General features: G+C 34.8%; 4 protein-coding genes across 13 annotated transcripts in view; 2 read left to right on the top strand and 2 right to left on the bottom strand.

Moving 5' to 3' along the window:
* Positions 1-16387, top strand: part of LOC126873902 (venom dipeptidyl peptidase 4-like) — a 303798-nt gene extending 287411 nt beyond the window's left edge. For all 7 annotated transcript variants that reach the window (XM_050635247.1, XM_050635250.1, XM_050635249.1 and 4 more), the window contains 3 exons: positions 9005-9165; positions 13174-13379; positions 14643-16387. In XM_050635247.1, the coding sequence (XP_050491204.1) occupies positions 9005-9165; positions 13174-13379; positions 14643-14738 (463 nt within the window). In that variant the 3' untranslated portion in view covers positions 14739-16387. The remainder of the gene's footprint in view (positions 1-9004; positions 9166-13173; positions 13380-14642) is intronic.
* Positions 16151-17181, bottom strand: LOC126873911 (DNA-directed RNA polymerase I subunit RPA12). The gene is made up of 3 exons (XM_050635272.1): positions 16948-17181; positions 16588-16804; positions 16151-16504 (listed from the first exon to the last, which is right to left on the bottom strand). The coding sequence occupies exons 1-3, from the start codon at positions 17075-17077 to the stop codon at positions 16480-16482; spliced, it is 372 nt and encodes a 123-aa protein (XP_050491229.1). The 5' UTR covers positions 17078-17181; the 3' UTR covers positions 16151-16479.
* Positions 17182-17234: 53 nt separating this feature from the next.
* LOC126873910 (F-box/SPRY domain-containing protein 1) lies at positions 17235-20955 on the top strand. Of its 2 annotated transcripts, none has more exons than XM_050635270.1 (4): positions 17235-17666; positions 17976-18255; positions 18337-18427; positions 18513-20955. In XM_050635270.1, the coding sequence occupies exons 1-4, from the start codon at positions 17362-17364 to the stop codon at positions 18605-18607; spliced, it is 771 nt and encodes a 256-aa protein (XP_050491227.1). In that variant the 5' UTR covers positions 17235-17361; the 3' UTR covers positions 18608-20955. The 2 variants fall into 2 exon arrangements, with proteins under 2 accessions (XP_050491227.1, XP_050491228.1); XM_050635271.1 differs by having other exon boundaries at positions 17257-17666; positions 17982-18255.
* A 1687-nt stretch (positions 20956-22642) lies between these two features.
* Positions 22643-25368, bottom strand: LOC126873906 (transmembrane protein 164). Of its 3 annotated transcripts, none has more exons than XM_050635262.1 (6): positions 24946-25367; positions 24545-24885; positions 24344-24460; positions 24194-24272; positions 24008-24108; positions 22643-23934 (listed from the first exon to the last, which is right to left on the bottom strand). In XM_050635262.1, the coding sequence occupies exons 2-6, from the start codon at positions 24860-24862 to the stop codon at positions 23653-23655; spliced, it is 897 nt and encodes a 298-aa protein (XP_050491219.1). In that variant the 5' UTR covers positions 24863-24885; positions 24946-25367; the 3' UTR covers positions 22643-23652. The 3 variants fall into 3 exon arrangements, with proteins under 3 accessions (XP_050491219.1, XP_050491220.1, XP_050491218.1); XM_050635263.1 differs by having other exon boundaries at positions 25187-25367; XM_050635261.1 differs by having other exon boundaries at positions 24545-25368.
* Positions 25369-26775: the final 1407 nt, after the last annotated feature.

The raw sequence follows: 26775 nt of genomic DNA, 5'->3' as shown, positions 1-26775 counted from the left end.
CCGGCCTTTGTTCCGTCATCGAACCAACGATGTTGCTGTTCCTGGTACGCTTGATCGGTGAATAACCGACCCTGTGATCGAGAGATAAATTCTTTTTTCCATCGGGGCTCCGAGATCCATTTAGGCGCGGATCGAAGGGGATGAATATTACGTTTACATCGGGGAACGATGAATTCGACACGATGTCTCTACATGAATAGCAGCGGGGTTTCGTTCCAGCTTTCGTTTTAGAAATGGAGCTTGTTATCTGCTTCTCGCGATGAACTCGAATAGGAATTTTATATAACTAAACTGTTGCGCTTATCTAACAATGTTTAATGCTTGAAACTTTGCGCGAACTTACACGCGAAAATATCCGAAGAACGAGCGCCTTTTCTCGCAGCAACTTTTTCATACTTTCGTTAGAAGATAATGAAGTTGTTAAAAAATATCTGGCAATACAGAAACTAGTGTTCCAAGCGAGTACGACGGGGTTTAATTTTCCGCTTTTTTTTGTCGCTAATGTTGGTAATGACTATCAATGGAAACTGACTCGTTGAAGGTAATTGTGGAAAATTGGAAGATTGTAAAATTGATTTTCGATGAAAAACTCGTTACGACGAATAATTATTGCCAAAGTTCTAGCGAACAATCGAGGGACGGGGCAAAAGATCTTCGAAAAAATCTATCCACCCTTAATTACGAATCGGTATAAAATGGATCGTGGCTCGTTAGAAATATTAGGTTGTCCGAAAAGTTTCTTTCGTTTTATGAGAAAATAATAGAGGAACAACGTTTTTTGTTTTATATTATTTTGTCGAATTATATACGATCTATTTTGTTCTGTTGAGATAAACACCGCGACATTTCACAGACTTAGTTTCACGTTTGTATGAAGATGTATTGTTGTAAAAAACACGTTTGCGAAAGGAAAACACTTTTCGGACAGTCTAATATTATTACGTAAATGAGAAACGAATCACCATCGTTTGCACGAGCTCTGATTATCTTCGGCTGTAGCATGTCCAGTTAGATGCATAAAACAATAATGCGAGAAGTCGCAGGCGTAGAAATCTCGCGAAGTCGGAATGTTTAACGAGAACTGCGAGGAGAGACGAAGAACAGAAAACGAAACGAGATCGAGGTACAGAGAATTAAATAACATAAAGAGCGAGTAAGAAATGACGCAGGGGGAAAAAGCGCGGGAAAGGAATACAAAGTGTGAAACAAGTGTGAAACACAGGTAGAGAGAGAGAGAGAGAGAGAAAGCTACAATATAAGAATAGGGAGGAAGAAAATGGACGAGACAATTAACTGAGAGTGACACGTTAATAACGAGAACGAATTGAAATGTATTATTGTTACATTTAAATACAGTATCAGCTGCAAGGATTTTCTGGTGCGGATGTATTATCTCTCTCGCCTGTCTTCCCTCCCTTTGATCTCTGTGCGTCTTCAACATCTACCAGACCGGCGTCGAAGTTAATTACACACAGTGCCACAAAGTGGCACGAACCGGTGTCGGAAACAGTTGAGTACACAAGCTACGTCGAATACGATTATTCGCGACAATAAAAGATAGTCTCTTGATTGTTCCGTTTCACTTCATAATGACAAATATGATGTTTGAATAATCAGCAGAAGAATAAGCAAAGGGTAGTGAGAGTTTCGCTCGTGTCCCTTTCGCTTCGATTATGCCGGCTGTCTCGATATAAATCATCGAGTTGTTCGAGTTGTTTTTGATTAATTTTATTTTTTTATTTTAAATCAATTTTTAATTTGATTAATTTTTAAATTAATTTTATTTTCGATAGAATTTTTCTTGCAAAGCTTTCATATAAAGTACGCAGATTTCTAAGCAAAAATACGGTGCATATTAGCAGTGTATACTTGTGCAGTGAATTCTTATTTTCAGAAACTTCTTCTCTCAACGATACGACACAGTTATTCTTTAATTGGAAACTTTTAGCTGCCACGAAACGTATTTTCTAACGAGACAAGAAAATCAAAGACTATCCACCTTGTCTAATGTCTACCTCGACAAAGGCAAAGATCGCCGCGATTGCCAGAAATGGACAAAATTTGAGAACAATAAGAATCGTACACGAAAGTGTTTAAGAGAAATCAGATTGAGACCACGTTGCGACAAGTGATCTTCCAAATTTCTTATTCCACGATGCTTTTATTAGCTCGGATACGTTTCTCGACAGCAAACGAGATGGCTGATCGCTGAATAAGGATGGAGCGAAAATCGACGATATCGTAAGCGACTAGAAGGAAAAGAGGAATGGGCGTTGAATACGAAAGAAAGACAAGATTGCCGCTAGTTGGAAAAAAGAATATTTTTGCGGCGGATCAATTCAGCCGAGGCACCAGCCTTTGGTTGGTTGTTCCGTTAAAATGCGGGATCACAATGCCAGCGGCGGATAGGGGTGAAATATTTCAGCGCGATGCTCGAGGAGATGGAGAGGACGCGTTCGTCGGAAAAAACGACGGCTCGATTATTTTCGAGAGCCTCGGATTTCAATTTACCATGTTCACCCTCTGCTCTCTCTTTCTCGTGTATTTTCTCTTTTATTCGATCCGATGTGTGTCAATTTGCGTACGTCGAAGTAGCTCTTAATTGAAAAAGGAAAGAGGAAGGGAAGGAAATAAAATACAGGAACGAGTGGAAAAACAAGCCGGCAGAGAAGAGTGGAGGGAAAAAACCGAAAAAAGAATGGCGGCGTGAAAAAATAGGGGGCGCGAGAACAAACTTAACCCTTGTCACCCGATGTTTGCGATCGACTCGGCCATCCACCGCGATTGCTTTCCTGACCTTGACTAGTATTTAGCACGAGAACCTTCCCTTTCTTTTTTTTTTGGAGGAAGATAAGAGAAAGATAACAGATACGAAAAATGTTATTAACAGATGAAGATTTTCGAATGTGAAAACTTAGTTATACATTATACTTCGTGATTTGAAGAAGTCGTTGACCCGGAAATTGTGTAGTGAGAAAATATAATATGATACACTTTATCAAACATTACGTACTATGATCAACTTTCCGAAACATTCTGCGTGTGTAACATATTTCGAATATAATATGAAATCTGTCTTCTCGTATTTGCATGTAATTTACAGCCATGTTTCATTCCAAAATTGAAATTCAATATAGGTTTCTTTCCACGTATAAACCGCGCGATAAAAGATACAAATCCGAAATAGAAACGTACGGTAAAGTACGCTATAGTACGGTAAAAAAATGCTAAAAATTAACAGAACTACGTATTAAGGTGTAACAAACATTGTTTGACAAGAATAGACGAACAAAGATATACAACGAATGAGCGAATTAATTTTCAAGTGAATAGATTTTCATGTACGATTTTTAGTAATGCTTTATCGACTTTTCGAGCAATTATTTTTTATATTTATATTACTTGCTTACAGGCTGGTTGTATCATCGAATAATCGTCAAAAAATCATCCTACAATTTTGTCTATTGAGTGGCGAACTGTTCATCGTCGCAAGGTTAGAGAAGCAGATAATCGAAGGGGTTGAAAGTGCTCGAAAGTTTGGAAACTTCGTTGATTTCCTGAAATTACCGTGGCAGAGATTTTCGTGTTAGTCGAGGGTCACCGTGCCAGATTCGTACGCGAACCTAATTCCCCTATGAGTTGAATCAGGTATTCAAAGGTGGAATCTCGTAGATCCTAATTAAAGAAAAACCATTCCGCGAATCGAAGAAACCAAACCTCCTCGATTCATTCGTCAGAGTTGGAATAGAGGTTCCGATACGTCAATCGGCCTCAGGCACGAAAGCAGCCGAGCTTTCGAAACTTTGATTAAACTCCAGACCACGCTAGACACTTTAAACTAACGATTCTCTTCGATCATGCCTGCTAAGTGACGAGAAATAGTAATTCACGATCTCTCCGCAATTTTATCCTACGTGAAGATTATTTTCAGATGTGACATTGAGACAATAAGGGAAATTGGTCCATGTGGTCTGATTAATTTTGAGAAACGAGATTATTCGCCTATGGTTTTTTCTTTCCTCATTTTCTCGTTCATTTTTCTTCGAGATTAGAATTGTTGAAGTAATCAGAATGACCAATTCGTAATTTTTCATGGAAGCTTTATGCATTTGCAAGGATGCGTTTTGGAGAATCTGAATGATTTTTTGTAAAAATATTTATCGCGAAATATTTGAAATTTTTGTAGAAATATCTTGTAAAATATATTCTATAATAATATAATATAATAATCTTTTGATAGAAATTTTGCTACGATATTAAACATCCCTCTGTCCATTAAAACGAAAGCACAGGAAAGAATGGGAACATCTTATTCGAATTTTTTTGTCGAAAATTTTACGTTTTAGACGTGCAATATTAAACGCGCTCAAACAACTACGGGTCCATTTGACTCTTAGCACGACACAGAAGCGAATAAGATCGATCGAGAGTGGCGAGGCAAAGTGGAGCGTGGCCTTATTCGCGAGTGACTCGTTAAAGATCTTAGACAACGCGCATCGTCCGAAAAAAAAGTGAAATTCTATAGGTGAGAAAATCGATGCTCGATGCTGAAAGCTTAGATGCTGAAAGGAAAACGAAACACGAGAGGAAAAAACCGGGGAAACATTGGTAACTGTAGAAATAGAGTTTAACGGAGGTTGACTGGCCGATTTACGAGGTAAATAAATTTCGTGAAAAAAGAAATCCATCCAAGCAAGAGTCTCTGCTATTTCTATGGGTATCCGTGTGTCCACAGTTCCCTATGGAACCATTATTATTATCGAACGCGTGAAACGCCACGAGACAATGGCCGTGGTGGAGATTCGAAGAAACCGGCTCCCTTTTATCCCTTCCGACCGGAAATCGCGTATTTTCTCTGGCAGTGAGGATGTCGAATGCGTCTTCCAGTTGACCAAGCGGAAATTTACAGCAATACTAACCATCCTTTGGTTTCGTTCAAAGTTCGATACGGCTCGCAACTCCTTTTGTCGTATTTCCATCATTTTTCTTGTCATTGTCAATTGCGAGGAAAAGTTGAAAATGATACGAGAATCATAGCGTTACGTCACTTTTATATTTTTGTCGCAATCTTCGCTCGACTCTTGTTATTATATGTATTTCCTTGCTTTATTACGGAGTTGTAACATAATATTCGTTCATTTTCTTCGTTCCGTGGCGTAACGTCATTTCTCTGGCGCTTTATCAATTCCACGTACACAAATGTTACGTATCATTTTAAAAGCTACATTCCAGCCAGTCATTTCGATAAAAGTTCGTTACGAAGCGCCCAATATCTTTTTAATGAAATTTTAAACACGTTGTTATATATAAAAGGAAGGAAATTTTCGATATATTTCGGTTTTATCGAGAAGGGAAAAATACGTGGGAAAATTATGGTATAATAAATATCGGGTAACGATATAAATTCTTCAACGTTCGCAATTCTCTGTGTTTTACAACCGGTGTAATCATATTTCAGTCTCGGTAAAAGTCAACGTTAATTTCGTCAAAAGGTATTTACAGTGCTAGGCCATAAATATTAGGACATCTCGTGATATCATTTACAGTTAGCATAAATTGAATGCTTTTCGTTGTTTTTATTTTCTAGTTATTTTATTATAGATTGTATTATTTTATTTTATTATAAATCTGTTATTGTACGCGCATCATATTCCAATAGACGTAACCAACACAATATAAAAATACAAAATAAATATAAAAATGTTTTTAACGATGTTTTCCATGTATATCCTAATATTTATAATCGGTAGTGCTTTCGTTCTAGATAACTACAAAAAGAAAAAAAGACAAATAAATTCAAATCCCTATTTTCGAGCATATCCGCGAAAAGATTAAATCAACCCCATTCTCATATTCTGTGTCACAATTCAAAACGCTAAGACGGTACAAAGGAGGGGACGGAAGCTTTTCTCGGACATGTAACAAAGCAGACAGGACATCCAAACTCTGCTAGTTGGCAAGTAGAATGTCCTGTCGCCAATCAGACGCGGGTCTCGCGTTTAAAGTAGCCTTGACACCATCGCATGGCCCCAGGGTACGACGTCGTGCAGAAATCACAGAGATACACGTGGACAGGATGTCTCGGTCCGGTTCCCAAAGGACTATGACCCCAGCGTGCAGGACCTTAAACTCCTACCGCACCCTGGACCTCTTCTCCCTCCGCACTGCGTCACTCCGACTACAACTGGATCTGGGTTAGCTGGTAAAATCAAAGTCCACTGTATGCGATTTCTATATTCCCAAAATAGAAGTTTTCCGAGACGGATCTCTGTATCCCAGTTCTTTCTTTGGAAACTGTCCAAACGTATACTTTTCTGCTATATATAAAATGATGCAAAAGTGATTCCGATACTGGCATTGTTTGCGAAACAATTTTTCGGTGTAGTACAAATAGAAACGTTAGATCGATATTTTTTATAAAATTTTATTTATAGAGAGCGTCGCTTTTTGCTTTATTTATTTATTTATTTTTTTTTTTTTAATGTAACTGTATATTCCAAACGTATATTTCTGCTATATACAGAGTGATGCAAGAGTGACGCGATTCTAAAAATTCTAGTATGAATCAATATTTCTTATATGATTTTATTTATAAAGAGTGTCACTTTTTACTTTATCTAGTTTTTTCTAGAATGCACTTGTCCGAACGTATATTTCTGCTACGTACAGAGTGGTGAAAAAATGACACGATGCTATAAACATTGGATACTTTGAGGAACAATGGGGAACAGTCCTTGGTAAAAAATGTGTATTACATTGATATTAAATTTGTTAGAAAGAGCAGCAGTTTCGATACAAAGCGTATTAAATAGAAAACTAGGGGTAGCTTAATACAAATTAGGGAATTCGTCCTATTCATCCCAAGGGGATTCGTCCCTAATTCACAGTAAATTATCCCTATTAAACGAACGAATTTACAAATAGGATAATGGGAGCTGTGCTACCCGCCATCCACGTTGAACATATTTCGTTAAATGAACATTTAAATAAAACTTAATCCTACATTGTCCACGATTATCGACGTGTAAACAAAACATCAAAAGCGGAGCTATATTTTTACATAGTCCATACCCATCAGGTTAATTAGCAATAATAATAATTACCTACTGCGACAACGAAAAACACAAACTCACAGAAAACTACATTACCCCAGAAGCGTATAAAACAGCGCAACGTTTCAGATTAATTTCTGCAGCCCCACTTCTCATCACAAAGATTCCACAGAGTCGTATATTTCTCACATCATCCAAGGGAAGAACAACGTTACACCGTCTAAAAGGCTCACAAAGAATCTCGCGTTCCACTTTCCCATCCTCTCTTTATAAACTTCTTTCCCATCAACAACCGCGTTTCCATGTTCACAAGGTTGCGCAAAGAGAACAACGAAAGAAAGAGAGAGCGTATCGAGAAGAAGGTAATACACGGGGAAAACGTCTAAATGGCCATTAAGCTACCACCAGCCGTAAACACAGAGTTCGGCTTACCACTATCTAACAGAAAGTAAGGGAGATAAGAGAAAGTAAGGAATAGGGCGATGTTAAAATTTGAAAGCGCGTCGCGATCCTCTTAGTTACCTCGGCTCGCTCGTAAAAATCGTTTTTAAAGGATAGTCGTGGTAAAATAAATGTCGTCCGCTGGCCTAAGTGCTCCAGCAGGCAGATGCATTATGCATCCGAGTCCGAGTGTCCTTCGAGCCTCGAGGAAGATGGATTTCGCGGAAGTGAAAAGGGATCTTGTGTGTCTGGCATCCGGTGAAAAATAGATACAACGGATCGAGTACCTGTCCCCTTCTCCGGCAGCTTGTAAAACACGTGTCCAATTTTTGTAACCGCATGGCCGATGAATCTAGCTGAAAATTCCCCACGAACGTTCGAACGATAAAGAAGATGGATCTAGGACTGCGATCTGGCAATACGATCTGATCGACTATCACAGACGCCTGCCGCTACTTTTATCAGCAGGAATTTGATAAAAATTGCTGGATGGATGTGGATAAATGGATTAAAGGAGCTAGAGAATAGCGAGAGAAGAATATTCTAAAGGCGCGCGAGATTGGAGATTGGTTGGGAAACGAAACGTCACGCGTGACGGCTGGTGTACAGCGAGAGGCAAAAGCATTTTCCTATATTTCAGTTTAGCTTATCGCGAAAACAAAGATGTTTGTTGTATTATCGAATATAATTATTAGTATATTCCAATATGCGTATGTACAGTGGCTACCAAGGTATTTGCGCGCATATTCTTATTTTGCGAGGAAAAATGAATTTTTCTCAAGTTCTATGTTTCAAATTTTCGCGGTGATGTAAGAGTACTATTAAATGATACGAAGTTTAATATAGTATTCTTTTTATTTCTATCTTCTAAGTGTACGAATACTTTTGCCAAACTCACTGTAGACACCAAAATATGTCTATGTGTGCACCGCGTGTGGCTTGTACTACTATCGCTCGTAACATTAAACAATATACCCGGATTTTTAGAGGATTCTTTTCAAAATATCGTTATTTGTCTTTCACTTCAAATCCCCGTCGAATTCATGTTACTATTTTAATAGACTGCGAATGAAATTCTGAGAATAATATAAAAAAGACAAAAAAACGATAGAAAAATTCCATCCACTTAAAACAATATTGAGCGATACGATGGAGGGAAAAATCATAAATTCACAATATAATAAAACAACTTTCTCAATTACCCGCACGAAAGAATGATAGACACACCTGGATTAATAGATACCTCCAACCCCTTATATTTGATGAAATGTATTTTTTCATTTTTCACCTCCGTGTTTCCACTCCATCTTTTTATTCCAGTCGTAGTTTTAGCTGAGATAAATCTGACGATAGAAACAAATCTCTAAGCTCTATAAGCGAAATAATCCTTCGTTATTAAAGCAGACTTGATAAATTTACGATTTAATAAAGGAACAATCTTTGACGTTTTGAATTGGCCGGTTTCATTAACGAGCGATCTAACACGTAGACGATTTTCCCGTCGATTGCAGGTACTTGCAAGACACGTTACCGTTCATCGACCGTACCAGGACGGCGATATGGGGCTGGAGTTATGGTGGATACGCGACGGGCATGACGCTCGCCATGGATTATCATGGTGTCTTCAAGTGCGGCATGTCCGTGGCACCTGTAACAGATTGGGCTCTTTACGGTACGTCCAACAGAGATAATATTTTCATCCGCTTGAACGTCGAGTGCTTCATCCTTATTTTACAGTCTTTTTGTTCTTGAAATATTGGATATTCACTTCACCATGATACTTCATCAACTAAATTCTTCATTATTTTAAACATACAATTTGACGGTATATTATTTTATGGGCATACGGTGGCGAACGAAAGGAAGTTTATAAAATAAGAAATGTACAAAGACATCGTATTTCTACGAAATTCAATGCGTTACTCGTTAATAATCAATTTAAAAAACTATCATCGTACGACAACGACAACGATAAAAAATTGAATTCGTCTCGAGCAATCAATCAACGCTTCGTGACAATTTGCAACAAATGTTAATGCGGTTTTTAATTCGATATAACTCTTCGTTTTTCGATTAATAGTTATTCCAAGTATTGTTAAACACCGCTCTCTTCATACTTGATATTTTTATCGTATTTTTTTATGATTATTAATATAATACGTTTTACATTTATTATAACGTAATATCATAGAACGTATTGACAAATTTTGGCTGGAAAAAAAGAATGAAACGCCCTGTACAGTTAAAACATTCTTGTTTGAAATATAATGATGATATATATGATAATCAGGATCAGTTAGATTGGAAGCTTGCCGTATAATTTGACAGATTTTAATATGTTTTGCCTTTGATATTTGATTTTCATTTTACCAACGTTATGTTGAATATTATCTTTCATTAGCGGCACTTGGCCAATATATTTGCCATGGGATGGTAAACGAGTATCCAGCCCGAATCTGTCCTTATTTGAACTGCAAACCAGTTAAACCTTTTGTCCGACCCTGCGAAATTTCCTCTGCTTGCCTAGTGTTCATATTCGAGGAGCGAACGTGAGTGTCTTTAAAGCTGCGTAAATCTAATCTCCAAGTGTGCTTAATCCTGACAATCATCGAAATACTTGAACAATTAAACCGTGCTATTGAGATAAATCCATCGCTGCCATCAACATGATCGTCGTAAAACAGAAAGGTACAGTAACGTGACGCAAAGTATCGGTGAAATATTAGCTGAAATAAACTTGTAAAATTTCTAAAATAATTTTCAAATTGTTTACACTGTTAAAAACACTAGGAAGCGAAACATTTGTTGAACAGAACGGAAAGAATAGGTAAAATATTAATTAAGAAAATATAACCAAAGTTTCAGAAATAATCAAATGTTGAAAATGTTGAAATACGATGCAAAATAAAAGTAGACGAAATAAATTGAGATAAATTATTTAACTTGTCGAATGATTAAAATTGACAAAAACTACGAAACCGCGAGAATATTGAAACTTAATGCGAAGAATCGGTAAAATATTATTTAAAATAGACTACCAGTGTTCTCAAAACTGATCGATAAAAAAGAAAAGCATCGTGAAACAAGGGAATCGTAAAAAACGACGCGAAGAACCGACGAAATATCGATCACAGCCCACTTCCAGAAACGACTCGTTGTCGAAACGATCAAGATTGCTAAAGCGTTGTGAAACGAACAAATATTGATAGACGGTGCAGAGAGCCGGTAAAATACCTTTTGACGAAACAGCGGAACGAACTGAACGCGATACACCAAGTTCACGATGATTTGCACGGTAGAAATGTAAGTACCAGGGCGAGGTAACGGAGCAGAAGGGAAAGACGAGAAGTTGGACTCGTCGACGGTTCGTTTCAGCCTCGATCGATTCAATTATTGTCAGGGTCTTGTCGCAGCCAGACTACACTCGCGTTTCCAGATATCAGATTTATTTCTTCGACGAGGAGTCATCGTTTGGAGTCGTCCCTACCGGGACGAGCATTCGGGATGCTCGATCTTCCTCGTCGATGCACATTTTTAACGCGACCATTTCGTTTCTTTCACTCCTTCTTCCGTCAACGACGTCACCTTTATAGATATCGATTATTGATTACGTTCTTCTTCTCTCCTCTCTTGAGTTTCCTCTTCGCCATTACCACTACTACAGATTGTGGATATTTATGCAAATTCTTATTTTCATGTATCTTTATTTGCAAAATGGAACCTGCACAAAAGTTTCTTTTGCCTATTAAAGATGATAGCAAATACTGTGCACTTTGGATATTTCATATGTCTTTTCTGTGCGATGTTTGCATCTTAAAATTGCCCATCAATGCATAAAAGTTCATAGTCCAATCATTGCTGTTTGTTTCAAGTGTTCTGTTTGTTTTAGAATTTCTATGATTCTCTTTGTATTGGAATAAAAATTGGTAGATCGTCTTGCTTGGATAATTATAGAATTCTACATGTATAATTACACATTGTTTTAAAAATGCCTCTTACTTGATTTCTTTTCGCACTGATCCGCAAAGATATTTTTACTTCTTTTAAAATGTCCGGAATGTTTTCCCAGTCGGTGATTTATTAAACTTCCTCTTACAGATATCGATTATGTCCTTATTCCTGGAAGTTCCCTTTTTATTCTAACTACTATCACTATTATTATCGGCCTTTTTTTAGATTGGAATAAAGATTGGCACACAATTCTGCTTGGATAATTATGGAATCATCAAAGATAAATACCAGATGGAAAAGTAATAACGTCCCTTTTACGTCCCCTTTATTATCTTCTTTTTATTATTACTATTATTATGGTCTGTTTCTTTCTCTGCTTATTTATGATCATATTTGCGATTCTTTTTGAAATGGAAATGAACGCTTCGATGATAGTCGAAACAGATGGAAAAATAATGCCAGGACGAAGATAAACATTATATTCGGGTAAATATTAAATGAATTGTTTGAGATGATTAAGCGGCACACGGTTATAGCAAATATTGACGCGAGTATAATAATATAATTGCTGGAAACACGGTAATTAGCAGTTGCGGGTTAATTAAAGATCATTAACTCGATAATCTTTACGCCTGGCGTATGTACGACTAAAAAAAAAAAAATTAATGAATTCTCGTAACTCGTTCAAAACTCAATCGATATCGTGGAGCAATTCTCTCTCTCTCTCTCTCTCTCTCTCTCTCTCTCTCTCTCTCTCTCTCTCTCTCTCTCTCTGCCGTAAACATTTCCGCGGGAAGAATTTCAAGTTATATCGCCGGTTCATTTCGCTCGACCTACTTAACCAATCAAAATAAAAGCCAAAAACGAAAGAAACGAAGGGTAGAAAAAAAAGCGAATGCCGAATGAAATTGAATTCCGTGCGAGATCGAATCGAAAACGTTCGTCGAATGGTCGTTAAACCGGAAGGGAACGGCTCCTCCGCAACAGTTTTCGCGAAAGAAAATACCGCCGCAGCCTCTCCGCACCATAAATCATCGAGCGCGAAGGTTTTATTAAAAGAAGAGCGTTCGAAGTACACCTATTCGATTACCTTTCAAACGATTATGTTCCAAAGCTTCTTTAAACCTCCTGTTCCCATAGTTCAAATTGTGATGCAGTCCGAGAATTTTTCTTCATTTCTGGCTCGATCGATGGAAAACGAATTTCAAGAGTTTATTTTTAGAATATTCGCTTCCTTACCTTCGCCACGAATCGAAAATATAGTTTACCATATATTTCATTATTTTAGCAAAGTAACAATGAAGTTCCAGCTGGAGAATAAATAAATTGACGAAACGATATATTAGAATTACGATAATATCGATAATGCAATATTTCACTGCAAGTGAAACGCACGCAAAAACTCGGATATAAGAAGAAGAAAAATATTAAACGCGTAATTTTTTTCAAACATAATAATTTAAATGTAAAACAGAGCAAAAAGTTTCTCGCTATTGTAACAGAAATTTACGGCTCAAAAGCGACTGCGAAACGCTGCTTTAAATTTAATTAACAAGTATCGTCGATTCACCTCTTCCAAGTATGCGCTCGAAATTATTTTCTAAATTCTATTCGATACCTATCGCGTTACATCGAAATTTACAACATTCGTCCGATATTGAAGCTAAAGAAAGTATCAGATAATGACGAGTTATACAGTGATATTGGATAATCGATGCACATTGTACAGATTCGATATACACGGAACGGTTCATGGGCTTACCCTCGGACAATCTGCACGGCTACGAGCAAGGTCAACTGCTGAACAAAGTGGATAATATTAAAACGAAGATGTATTACTTGATCCATGGCACATTGGACGATAACGTGCACTACCAGCAGTCACTGTTACTCGCCAAGGTTCTCGAGCAGAAGGATATCCTGTTCAGGCAACAGGTATGATATTCGAAAAAGATGTACGTTCGAATAATTGAATTATTATCTTCAGATCGCGCATACTCTTACTAATACGAATACAAATTTCTGGACGTATTATAAACCGTTTTTGTAAACTAAAGAAATAGACATTTCTTTTCTATTTTAGTTATTTGTATCATATACATCCTTCGTATCTTTATACATTTTAGGATGATTCGCACTAGCGATCACGTTACGGTTAAATCACGTCAAGTCAGGCATCGGACAAAATCGCTTACGCGTAGTCAAGTCAGAGGAAAATCTCTTGATTGGTGGCTGACTTGATGTGATCTGACCGTGTACCGTACGTCTGAAGCTAAAACTTAAAGCTTTAGGTTTTCCATAAATATAGATATATATATATATGTAATAAATAAAAAGTTCAACTAATTACATTATAGGAAGGTTTGTTTCTATATAGCATTTGAAAATTGTATTTGTAAAAATTGGTAAATAACTAGAAACTGAAGCAAGTTAAATTCGGTATAAAAATGTTTTCTACTTATCGTTTAATAGTAGTCTCATAGTTGTCTAACAATTTTTTCAGAATATTATCCACGCGGTGGATAAGAGGTATATAAAAAAGGGGACCGAGTCGAAAACGCTCGGCACGCACCGCGTTATTTCAAACAGTTTACAGAATTATTATGCTTGGCATTCGCCTACGTGCTCCGTGGCCGACCCATGGTGTTTAACGTTCGCGATTAAAATCTACAAAGCGCGCGCGAAGTGCAGTTTATTCCGCCTGAATAAATTCCCACTGTTTCGTTTAAAGTTTAAGTTTCGTGTGATACACTTTTGTTAAAATGAGTATTACGCAACGCATGGATTCGTGCCGTTTCCAGCGCAATCGCCGCTATTTGTTCTCTCTAAATAAATAGACTTGCCACGTTATTTCATCGTACACATAAGCTTTACAAAATATTTGAAAAAAAGGATCGTGTGAAAATAGATACACTGACCCACGAAAATATTTGACCATTTACCATCGAGAACTTTTATGTCCATATTGCGCGTGTTATATAAAACATTTTGCGATTTCATTGGCCCTGCAACGAGTGTAAGTTCTGTAAATAGTCATAAACCCTGTAATAAGTGAAATTTGAAGCCAATCTGGGAATTTGTCTAAAAGTTGCAAGATATTTATTACAAACATATATCTAGTTAAAGAAAAAATTGGTATACAAAATATTTCGTAAAACACACATGATATATTTATAAAAGAAATTATATTTTTTCCAGACTTATACGGACGAAGACCACGGGATCGCTCAGTCACGAGCTCATCTTTATCATTCATTGGAAAACTTCTTGGACGAATGTTACGAAGCCTCATGATTGCAGCGTCGAGAAGAAACGACAATCTAGATCCTTTACGTCACCTGCCTCACATTCCACTTGTAAATACCTTGCCACTTGTACATACTCGATGTACAATATGTAATATGAAGCGTTAGTGTAAATAATTGAAAATGAAAAATCATGAAATACATTCGATTCAAACGAAATTGCAGGCTGAAGGACGGTTCTATACAACTTCCATTTCGTGGCTAATAACGAAGGAATTTTGCCACGTATTCGAAATCAAATATAGTCGCCAATATAGACATTAATTAGTATATTTGCAAATTGTTTGAATCGAGTGTGACCATTGATTGTTGAGAAATTTACAATCGACCCGAAGAATTTTTTTAATCTATTTTTTTGGAGAGACTATTTCGATCGTCGAAGGCCTAATGGACTCGAGAATAAATTTATAGCCCCTTACGGATAAATAAACTAACGTATGAACTAACCAACGCTGCATCTTGTGAAACATTCTTGTGGAAGTAAGTTTCGTGGAACGAACCGGATGCAACGCGTCGCATAATCGCCGATCACTTTGGAATTTCGAGAGTAAAACGAGTGTTTTTCTGTGAGATATATTATATTGTTAACGAACAGATGTTATTAAATATTATATAGCGAGACGAGAATTCGTACGTTTAATTACGAATTTCTAAAACATGTTCCTGTTTTGTTTCGAGCATTATATGCGAGGCAAGTGAGAGTCGTATGTGAAAAGAAGTATAATCGTACTCTCTGAGGGGTATTAATGGAAGAGAAGAATGAATATCTGATTTAGATATGTTTCTTTCTGAAAGGAAGAATGTTAAAAAAAAGATATGTATTCCATGATATACCTTTGACGATATTTAATCCTTTTTATTCCTTTTCTTTTTTGTAGCTTAGAAACTTTTGGTGATGGTACATAATTTGTTTCGTATTTTTTTCTATATTTTGCTTTTTACGTTTCTATTAACAATTTCAAGTTGCTAATATTATATATGCTTTATGTTCGACCACAATTATATTGCTTTATATTTAACATATAGCTTTATAACGATAAGAATACGTAACTAAACGTAATTGAACAAGATTATTTAAACGTAAAGATAAATTCTTTCCTGTTGATTTTATCAATGTTAGGATAAAGAAGCCTTTCCGACACTATTCATAGTGTAAGACTTCAATCGTGTATATAATTAAGTTGCTGGACTGGTTGTTAAAATTTCCTCGATATACGATAGCGCGCATCTATTTCTCTTTACTATTAAAGAAAATATAAAACATTATTGTGACTAATAGTTAATACTTAAATCTATCCCGTAGTGTAAGCGACGTACTAACAGACTTTAAAAAAAATACCAGGATTTTATAATGAAAAGGACCACTGTAATGGTTTCAAAGACGGATTAATAGGAACTTCCTAAAACTAATTGTTAACTTTTATTCCAATGTATTGTACAAAATATTTAATCGAATATATACCATTAAAAGATACATTATTACGAAATTTCCAACCATGCGTAATTAGGGGAAAAATATAACGATAATTCAGCGTTATTATGAAAATTATTATGTAATTTCTCTCCTTACTATTATTATGAGTCCGATTCATTGATATTTGTTGAGTGCATCATAAATAAAGCTCTATGTTTTATTAACACAGAGTGTTTTATGTTTTGATAATCATTTACCAATCAACTAATTAAATGGTGTTGAATGTAAAAATTGAAATGTATAATAAAATTTTCTGTTATGAATTCTCTGTCTCTTTGAATCTGAAAATAAAGTCTTCTTAAAACAGTTCCTTTTTTCATAGAAGAAAAAAGCGTGCTTCTTAATAACACTTAAAAAGACATACTTGCACTTGGTGCATGTGTAAAATACTGTCTGTCCTTCATCCGCTGATCTCAATTGCAATGTAGCATATGACATTTTATCATTCTGACATTGAGGACATTTTCTTTCAACAATTGGGCCTTCTGCTTCTTCCATTACATCATTCTTTTCTTTTGATGAACCATAAACATTCTTTTTATTAAACTCAATAGTGTACGACATCGCCATATCTCCAAAAGCTAACCTCGAAGATCATTTATCATTTAACAACAATTTTTTACAATTACTCTTTAAGTAAATAAATAACAAATAATTCAAATTCTCACACAGTGAGATAAGACAAATGTGGGAAAATATAAAATACACAAAAAATAATAAGTACCTTCGGGACCCCAAACCCTTTTACAAGCATAACATTTTACATTTCCTTTATCACCTAACAACGGTAGAATGGATCCACAATCAGAACAAAAGCCAGGAGTGCTTATGAAAGAACCAATATTATGCGCCATTTGAAATTAAATTAATACAGGGATCGTAATAAAGAGACAACACAACACTAAATTAACGTACACGTGAGCTGAGAAAAACATTTCTGCTACAACCATGGACTACGAGATATAAGAATGGAAACTCATAACCTAAATTAAAATAGTTATCACGCATGCCTTTCTAGTATACGAATTTTCTATGCTTGTTATACACATAGAAATTACTTCAACGTTTGATAGATAAACGCCGCGCGGCGTTCCTGCGCGTGTATGTTTTGTTCGTTTACTCGATCAGAACCGGCAAAATGGACGATATAGTACTCCGAGTATCTGATCATGTTTTAGAAGTGATATTTTCCTATTTAGATCTGCACACGTTGAGAAACTGTTCGTTGGTGTGCAAACGATGGAACCGTTTCCTAAACGATGAGAACAATGATGCGTGGAGAATGCACTGCATCAGAAAACTGGCCCAAGAGGCGCTCAGTTCCGATTTATTGTCATCGGTACCTACGTACAAATCGAAGCTCCGTGCATTTTATCACGCGTGGAACCCCAATGACTGCTCCCGTAATGTTTATATTAGACCGAATGGATTTACCATGCACAGGTAGAACCTTGGATTCTGTCATCACCGCGTGTTAATTCGTGATTTATGTTCCGATCTCGATCTCGATCTCAAGTTTCCACACACAACGTTAAACCCTGTTATTTCGTTAATTGTCATATTAAAGCTGCATTTATATATTTTAACACCGAAGATTAACGAAACACATAAAAATCTGCAACAGGTTTTTCTAATAAAAATGAGTTTTTTAAAGATGCGGTCATAAAATATAAACTTCTGATGTTAAGTGTGTTTTTATATATATATATATATATAAGCGATAAGTGAGTGCTTGAATCTTTACTACTTGAGTTATAGGAATCCAGTTGCTCAGAGCACAGATGCCTGTAGAGGTAAAATTGGCTTCCAGCATGGACGTCATGCCTGGGAAGTTATTTGGGAAGGTCCTCTGGGAACGGTAGCAGTAATAGGTATAGCTACAAGAGAAGCACCTTTGTTGTGTCATGGATACGTAGCATTAGTTGGCTCCGACGAGCACTCATGGGGATGGAATCTAGTAGACAACCATCTGCTACATAATGGGAATGTGCAAGGAAATTATCCTTTGCTTAACAATGCTCCAAAATACCAGGTATGTAGAATTTTGTTTATCATAACTTTTATTTAGCTAAGAAAGAACATCGTCTAAAGTATTAAACTTTATAATTAACAGGTTGGGGAAAGAATTAGAGTAATATTAGATTGTGATGATAACACATTATCTTTTGAAAGAAATTATGAATTTTTGGGAGTGGCATTTAGAGGTACTATATACTGTTGCTTTTCAACTAACGATAGATGTTTAATAGGAAAAATTTGTTTTATATTAATAACAAATTAAATGCATAGGATTGCCAGACAAAAGATTATACCCATCTGTATCTGCTGTGTATGGAAATACAGAGGTATCTATGGTGTACTTAGGACCACCTTTAGATGGCTAACACTTTACTTCTAGTAGAGACATATCCCCAGAGGCTTAATAAGGCTGTATGAAGTCTGAATGCAACATTGTTTGCGTCATACCAAAATGTCTACTATGAAGTAGAACAAGCACACAAATGAAGTGTATGATATCTTTTAAGAGAGATGTGTGCCTGTTCATTCAGTCAATATCATTGTAAATAGTATTAGCATTCCATTTCAATCGATAAATTCATGATAGTGCTTTATACAACGCTAACAGTTATAAGTTACTCAATAAGCAACATCCATAAGTTTCACTTGAAATCATACATTCGCTAATAGCTAGCGGTCTGTGCATTTGATAATGAAATTTCTCGTCTAAATCTCACGATTGAAAGTATCTTTATACGAGAATGTTGTTACGTATTACGGATTTCGAAATAATCATGTAAAAATATTCTTAAATTAGGCGATTTGTGAGAAAGAAGTTCCTCCGTGAAGAAAATATGAATATTCTTCCAGTGGACATGAATCGGAATTATTTTGTTATTTTGAGGTCTTTTCAGATCATGTAGATTGCAACTTTTTAGTTGATATTTCTGTACAGAGAAATAAGTATTATTCTTTACTCTTCCATGCAATATTAATATTCAAGTCCTTGTATAAATATATGCTTTATATGAACCTTATAAAATTCACTCATCTGCCAAAGGAATGGCGAAATCTTACTTGTTTATAAAATAGTCACATATTGCGATAATTAGCTTATTTCTATCACTATTAACGAGTCTACCACTAACAGTATAATTTTGCGAGGACTGTGAGAGGAACAACTGTGATTCGTCTGCATTTTATTAGTGTATTCGTTTTTTTCAGCAATGTTTGCATAAGTATTTTATTTATTTATTTATGGTTGTTTCCATTTATTTATGATTGAAATATTTCATGTTAGGAAACAAAACATTAAGGTCCTTTCTTATGAAACATTTATTACGCTTCGTCTTTTTTTACTATATATGTGTAGATATTTATATGTAATTTAAATTAATATTTATTTTCTAATGGTAAGAAACGACTTTTTTAAAATATCGATAGAACTCAAGCAGCGAAATTGTCAAACAAATCGAACTTCGAAATTACAGTATACAGGGTGTTCCAGTTAAAGTGTTCATAGCTGCTTTATTTGTCAATGTATAAAGCAATGTCGTAAATTGTAAAATATATCACGGTAGTAAAATTCCGATCGATTTGTATGATAATTAATCATTTTCTTTTTTAAGTAGGGCAACGCTAGAAAACAAAACTAGTACCTGTCGAATTCATCTATGCAATATCATAGTCGGACTGATTTTTTTATTCTTTACGAAAATTTTGCTCTTGCATTATGGTATACTGTGTACAATATAGATTTGTGTTATTCAGTTGTGAAATCATCATGTATGTATAATCGTGGCGTGAAGTTCAACGATCACTATTGTGATTGATGCACAACAGATCTTACTTAAATTAATGTAATCGACATTTCGATTCGCTTGCGCATTTAGTGTAAGAAAATCATGTATCGACTATGGATGAAAGTTGTACATCGTGCTCTTTGAAATATATTTATAAATAGTAATTAATCATCGACGCCTACGATCGACGCTAGAACTTCAAAAAATATTTCATGAGTATGATGGCGAGTAAGGATGATTTTTTAATGTACATATTTATTATTGTCATTGCGTTTGTTACGTGTAGCTTCGGTAAAATTAGGTTTTTCTAAACTTTTGTACAGAATTGTGTACATATAATAGCGATCATGGATGTATGAGGGAAAAATAAATCTTGTTTCGTATGTGCCCAATGGTTTCATTCGCATAAATAACAGACATTGCGGGTCACGGACTGATTTAGAACTAATACCTCTCTCGATCGATGATCGATCCAGTCAGGTCTCCATGGAAAGAAGCATATTCTCGTTTAGAAAATGCGAAAAGTAATATAAGTTACTTCGAATACGAACTACCAATATTACACGTGGAGTATAGTGGTGCCTTATTACAATTCTTTCGATGTAATCTCGATGTGGCTACGATAATACAATGATAGCATTAAGTATTTCAATTTTAATCGACATCAACCCGTTGAAACAATTCGGATCATCGGTAAAAAAGAACAAAATGCATCGTTTTGTAAATACACGTGTTACACGCGCATCATGTAACCATATTCGCGAAACCATTCTGTACAAACGTTTAGAAGAAGTGTGAATTAGTCGTGATACGATTAAGCTTGGAACACCGGTATACTTGCACGTATATCAGAAGAGTGAGAGTTTTAAACAAAAAGAAAAAAAAGAATGTACATCGCTCTGTAAATAAATTATTTTATTTTAATGCTTTAATGTTTGTATTGTTGCATACCATGAATCATAATGGCTAAGAAATCTTAACGCTTCTCTTCTAAAAGAGAAATAGAACAAGGGGTGTTTCATGTCATGATTTCTCTTTTATTTGAATCATTTATACAATAGATACATCGTACAAACCTCTTTCACTTCATATCCCGTACAATTTAACGATTTTAATATTATAATTCAGAATCAAATGTAATGTTTCTTTCATCCCTTGTTCTCTGGGGAACCTTCAGGTTCCTTTCAGGTTCAAAGTACCTTTGCAACAAGTTTACTACTGTTATGAAAATGACGCTTTCTATAGCTTACAAAAATATAACGCCAATTTGTTGTACATTTAATTTCTACTGCTGTGCAACTTATAAATAAGTATTAACTTAGTTATAGATATATCAAAGATTCAATGTTACCACGTTACCATGAATGTTACCATGAAAGAAAATATTTAGTTGAATTCAACTTTCTTTGGTGTATTAAGACATTGAATCTTACATATATGCGATTCTCATCACGAGTGCTTATTCGAATGTAAGAGAAATGACAGAGGTGTAAATTTGAAAAGATATAGCTGTACATACATAAACCCTTCTGTACATACTACATATAATACTTTCTTTTTACTAAACCTATTAGGAAACACTGTGACTCAAAGCATTTATCTTAACTGATGTAACTTGTAGAGTAAATACAAGTTAAATATTTCTTGTTGCACAGCATCATTCCAATGACTGTTAATATTACGAAATTTTAATTCATATTACGAAACAATCATTGTTATAAAAGTTCTTTTTTTTTTTGTTGTTGTATAGTCTATCGAAAATCAAAATTAAAATTTTCACAGGCCTTTGTAATTGCAAATTAGATACAAATATTCGGTTTTAAATAAAATGTAAATAATATTAAGATTTCGTGTATATCCTTTCGTGTGGAACTCTATCAATGACATTATGAATAGATTGGAATCTTTATTTGCAATTTTTCGCTTATACACAATGTTTTTCCGTGATTACGTTTATTTTCCACACAAAAGAATTAGTTGATAAAAAATGCGCACGATTAAAAATTGTAATCGAAAACGTCAAAATATCTCATTTTTACAATAACATTTTCTTTCATTTTAAAATAGTAATATAGCAACACACTCACAAAATTCGAAATGGATATATTTTTTAATGTAAAAATTTTAACAAACCAAATTTGGGACCGGAAAGAAGTGTTCTTCATTATTAGGCCATAAAAGTTATAAATACTTTCTAAAAATTTATTCTATGAATTCGTTATTTCATTATTATGAGCAAATGTTTGTTTTATAACTAATAGTTGAAGATTTGATAATTCGACAAAAATATGATAATGTTATTTAAATAGCGAATATTATAATAATAAAATTGCTACTTATATATGTACATATAGGAATTATAAAACAACAATTTATTGATGCTTATTTGAATTTTATATTGTTCCATACAAATTTTTATACAGATATTTGCTATATGTTTTAAAACTTTTGAATGAATTGTTGCATGAGAAAATGTATTGTAATAAATAAAACTTTTGGCAGTTGGTATACATAAAATCATTGCAACACTATTTTTATGGATTGATAATATGGAATGAGTTGGGTAACTATCTAAATATTTTATTACATGCACTCTATTAACACAATTTATCACATGTGTTTAAAATGGATAAGCAGTGCTTTTATTAATTATTAGTATATTCATATTTCATTTTGTATCACATGATGTAATTAATCATTACATATGTATATCACAATAAATCTCCTTTATCGTAATTGGAATAGGGATGAATTTAATAAGGAATGAAAATCATTCTATAAAAATAATAAGATACTGAAATATATAAATACATACATTAAGATTATGTTTAAAACTTAAAATAAATAAATCACACAATTCATTGGTATATTCCTCTTCTAATTACAACAGGTACTGTACATTATTTTAAGCATTAAGATAATGTTATATTTAAGCTCAATAAAGAAGAAAGTGAGTCTTTAATTACTCCAAAAAAAAAAAAAAAAAGTGGCATGCATGACAAGCTCTATATAACAATAATCTATAGAGATAATATATCTAGAAATATTTAATTATGGTTTACTTCAAACTGAAAGTGAAAAATCATCACATAAAAAAATATAGCGTATGAAATAACATTAATCGCTGCATTGTTAAACATTAATCGCTACACTGTTAAACATAAATGCTGCATTTTTAAATAGGAAATGTTTCACAAATAACATTCCTAATCACAGATGCATCAAAAATGCAAGACCATCGGATGCTCCTAATCTCTCGTAAGATAATTCGCGGACTCTCATTCCGCTAAATGGAAAAAATGTACTACACGGCAATGGTAGCACCTATTTAAAGGTCGTTACAGACTTATATTTGAGATTTATAAATTCCTAATTACTACCATAACTTGCCCTGCACTGTTCCTATTCACCATAATCACACATACAGTGCGAAAAAATAACTACAAATTTGTTTATTTAGGAAAAGGATCATCGATCTTTACAGGTAGTGACTGTACAATTACGAATTCACAAATGACAAACACAAAATGTCTTGTGTTCATTTCATTATTGACATAGAAACTTATCTATTTTCCTAAATCAAGTACTCACTGAATTGCAGCAGAAATTATGAATTACGAAATATTGATCTAATTTACGTGAGTATGTCCATTTCCTGAAGTATTTGCATCTTCATATAATTTCTCATTATCATCCACTTTATTGTTTTTTGCAAGTACGCGATCAAGCGTTGGTTTTACTCTAGTTGGCGGAAACTTCGTTATTAACAAATTCGACGCGAAGCTGAATAACTTGGATAACAATGGGCACAGTAATCCTTGATGAATAAACGTCCATACCCGATAATATTGACCTTCAAAAGGGTCAAGAATAGCTGCACATAACATATGACTAAGATTCACTTGTATTGGCTAAAAAATGGAATGTTGGAACATTAGAATGGATTGAAACACAGAATATGTGTTAATATGAAATAACACAAACCAAAGCAATGGCTTGGATAATCCAGAAATGATAGGCTAAATTTATTCCATAACTGAAAACGGACCAGCTCATGTCTGATAGAGGTTCCACATTATACACACCTAAACACAAAAATTAGGATAGCGTTACATAACGAATTTTGTCACATGATTTTCAAATTAATAAGAGAAAATTAATTGTAACTACCTCCGATCCTCAGTAAGTAATACGGTATCACTACCATTAAACCATGCTGAATATAGTACATTGCTTTATCAGCAAATATCTGAAAGAATTATATCAATGTTAATTTGGATCATTAAATTATACATTTCTTAGTGAAACATGATAATTTACTCTGCGAGATTCTGTCTCTGGGAATAAATATGCTAAAAGTGGTCCATTCAAAAAGTTCAAATGTATCCTGAAGATAGCTGTGACTGTAGGACTAGGATCTGCTGCCAGTAAATACAACTATATTACAAAAAAGACAATAATTGTAAACAAGTACAAATAAAATATATACATTCCTTATTCAAATGGTTCTATTAATTTTACCTGTACAGCTGTGGTTATATGGCAAGGATTTAATATATATACAACTGTCCTGCTGGTAAACTTAAAACCAATTTCCATTCCTAGTACTAATGACATAATAATTAATAATACTCTTCTACCAACACAATCATGATTTACATATGATACTTTGGTTGGCAATTTAATTCGTTTATAGCCCCAAACAAGGAAGGTTATTATGAATATCGATATGATCAATGTTTCAATGATTCTTCGCTTTGGACTTAGGTAATATGCACATTCTGGTCCCACATTGCGTGGTATTGAAGCATTAACACCATCGTATGCCCATTCGAACATTGCTATGAATTCTTTTTGTAAGTCTGAAATGAAAAACATGATAGAATTTAATAGTTCAAGCACAGATTGGATCACTTTCATACCTGCACTATCCGCAATGACGAATTTCAGACTATGACACTCAAAATTTGTCTAATTTGCCAGTCAGAATGCTTCACTAGGAACTATGATTTGCATTTTAATGTTTCTAACTGAATTGTTAGACAAGCAGAATCATTCACGTAATAAGATCCCACGTTTGAGTGTCATATCGGAAAATGTAATTATCGATTCATCAAAACGAAGAAGGGTCTTTAAATAGAAAAATCATAGAACTGAACGTACGTAACTTCACTGATCCTATGTCTTACTAAACTGGGAAATAGTGCAAAAGACTTGGAACTGATATGTACATGTAATAAGACTCATTAAATATAAACAAGCATCATACTTTGCACCGCGTATTTGCTATCAAAGAACACTATCGGAAGTGTTGAAGCCCTTGTTACCATTTTCGAGTAATTTCTAACGTTACCGACTCAGTAGAAAATAAGATTACTATATAATTGTACATATGGTGGTTAATAGATGGCACTATAACGTTCTACCAATGATCAATTTTATTTTTAATAAGTACATACAAAAATAGATTCGAGACAGGCCTAAATGTAGTTACTTCGTCAACAATTAAAAACTTTACTTCTATAAGTCTGTGATAAGACCAAATGCATTTTTGTGTCACACATTTTGTGGGCCATCGACCTCCTTTTCCTTTTCGTGTCACATGCGACGTTATCGATTCAATATTGGTTCGAATTAAAACTGAAATCTATGAAATTATTACTTTTATATAATTACAAATCTAAAAACTAAGACTTAGAAGTAAGGCTTAAAAACAACGATGCACGTTAAAATTAAGATCCAAAAATAAGGCTTAAAATTAGCGATAGAAATTAAAATTAAGACTTAAATGTAACTGAGACATGTTCAGTCTCGTATCACACGATAACAATTCATTCGCAGCTCCTATCTAAGAGAAACATTGATGTTTCACTTTACCCCACTATCCTCTATCTTTGTATAAAAAAACGCATTTAGCCTGTATTTAGTTGTATAGTTTAGTTAATTTAGTTGTATAAAAACGGATTTAGCCTAGACATATTTATCTTAAATGTAGCTAAAACTAAAATACACCTATCTCACGATATGTTTGCACTATTCCATAATTAAATTGTAAGATGTATGCATCCCACGTTGGTTATTTGAGCTACGAATTAAAATTAATTATTTTAACCTAAAACTTCAAAATAAGTACACATCATGCATCATCCATCTCTCACAGAACGATTATACAAATTACATAGATCTTTACTAGCTTAAAAGTAAGCATACACCACGCGATATTTATCTGCCACAGAACTATTACACGCATCATTACAAAGATTATACGATAAATCGCAGCTTGCCCTAAGTATATGGATAATGCTCGCAAAGGAGCGGTTAGAAAGAGAGAGAGAGAGAGAGAACTTTCACGCTTGCAGGGTCCCATGTCGAAGAGTAGTAGTGGATGTGCGTCGCAGGGGTCGTTACGCCGAGGAGATTCTGGGATTTCCTTGGACTTGCACGACGGCCCAGGGGGTGACGTTAGGAGATGTGGTCTCTCCTGACGCCCAAATTAGGTTCCAGAAATGGCTCCCTTGGAAGGGAGAAGACGTAGGAGTGCTTCGGTAGCAAACCAAAAGAGGTCACGGGGTACTCCTGTTAAACGTTACGAAGGCCATTACGCCTCCCAGAAAAGCGGCGGGGTGCCCATGAGGGTTTCCCTACGTAGAAAAAAGAAAAAAGAAAAGAAACCTACGTATATCGATTTTGCAAATAATTAAAACCAAAGCGTACGCATCCCACGATGCCCTTGCGATATTCCACGGTGTCCT

The sequence above is a fragment of the Bombus huntii genome, chromosome 15 (assembly GCF_024542735.1).
Source record: "Bombus huntii isolate Logan2020A chromosome 15, iyBomHunt1.1, whole genome shotgun sequence".
NCBI lineage: Eukaryota > Metazoa > Arthropoda > Insecta > Hymenoptera > Apidae > Bombus > Bombus huntii.
Note: the sequence above shows the minus strand (reverse complement) of the source record. Positions and strands in the feature narration are given on the sequence as shown.